The sequence below is a fragment of the Buceros rhinoceros genome, unplaced genomic scaffold (genome assembly GCF_000710305.1).
Source record: "Buceros rhinoceros silvestris isolate BGI_N320 unplaced genomic scaffold, ASM71030v1 scaffold2928, whole genome shotgun sequence".
In the NCBI taxonomy this organism is placed as follows: Eukaryota; Metazoa; Chordata; class Aves; order Bucerotiformes; family Bucerotidae; genus Buceros; species Buceros rhinoceros.
In genome coordinates, this window is record NW_010424918.1 from 44,737 (window position 1) to 45,322 (window position 586).

The following is a 586-nucleotide window of genomic DNA, read 5'->3' on the forward strand; positions in this document are numbered from 1 at the left end:
TGCCCCGGGAAGAATGTACCAAGCAAGGCACAAAAAAAATGCCAAACCTGCCACATACACAAGGGGATGAGCCACTACTCATTCCTAATGCTCTCATCACTCTCACATTTCTGCTTTTAACCCAGGTAAACCAGTAAAATGCTCCTTTTATTGCTGAGGTATGTCCTGCTTTCCATTGTTTTGCCCAGTATACAACATAGGAGTTATTTTTCTTTTCAGAGCTTGTAAAATAAGAAAAATCAGAGACTTGTTAAAGAAGATCTAACGATTTCTACCTCCCAAGTCATAGATCTGAGTGAAAGGAGAAAGATCAAATGCAGCAAGAACATCTTTGCCACATATACTCCATACTGAGTTCTGGCCAGCCATGAATTTCAGCATTTCCTCTTCTGATCTAGTAATGCAAACAGACACAGCACATAGAAAAGGCAACTTAAAATATCCTTGGTAATTCCTATCATATAACTGTTATTACAAGTTTTAGCTTAAATGCTAAACTTTTTTTTTACTGACAGAGAATACATGCTTTTTGCATATAAACCTACTTTGAGTCTTACTGCAGCAGAAGACACAGCTTTGCATTCCG

At 37.9% G+C, this 586-nt stretch overlaps 1 protein-coding gene across 1 annotated transcript in view; it reads right to left on the reverse strand.

Annotated features, from left to right (window-relative positions):
• ASMT (acetylserotonin O-methyltransferase) overlaps positions 1-586 on the reverse strand; it is an 8,059-nt gene that overhangs the window by 2,887 nt on the left and 4,586 nt on the right. Inside the window, exon 5 of the mRNA XM_010140938.1 lies at positions 276-394. Within this exon, the coding sequence (XP_010139240.1) occupies positions 276-394 (119 nt within the window). The remainder of the gene's footprint in view (positions 1-275; positions 395-586) is intronic.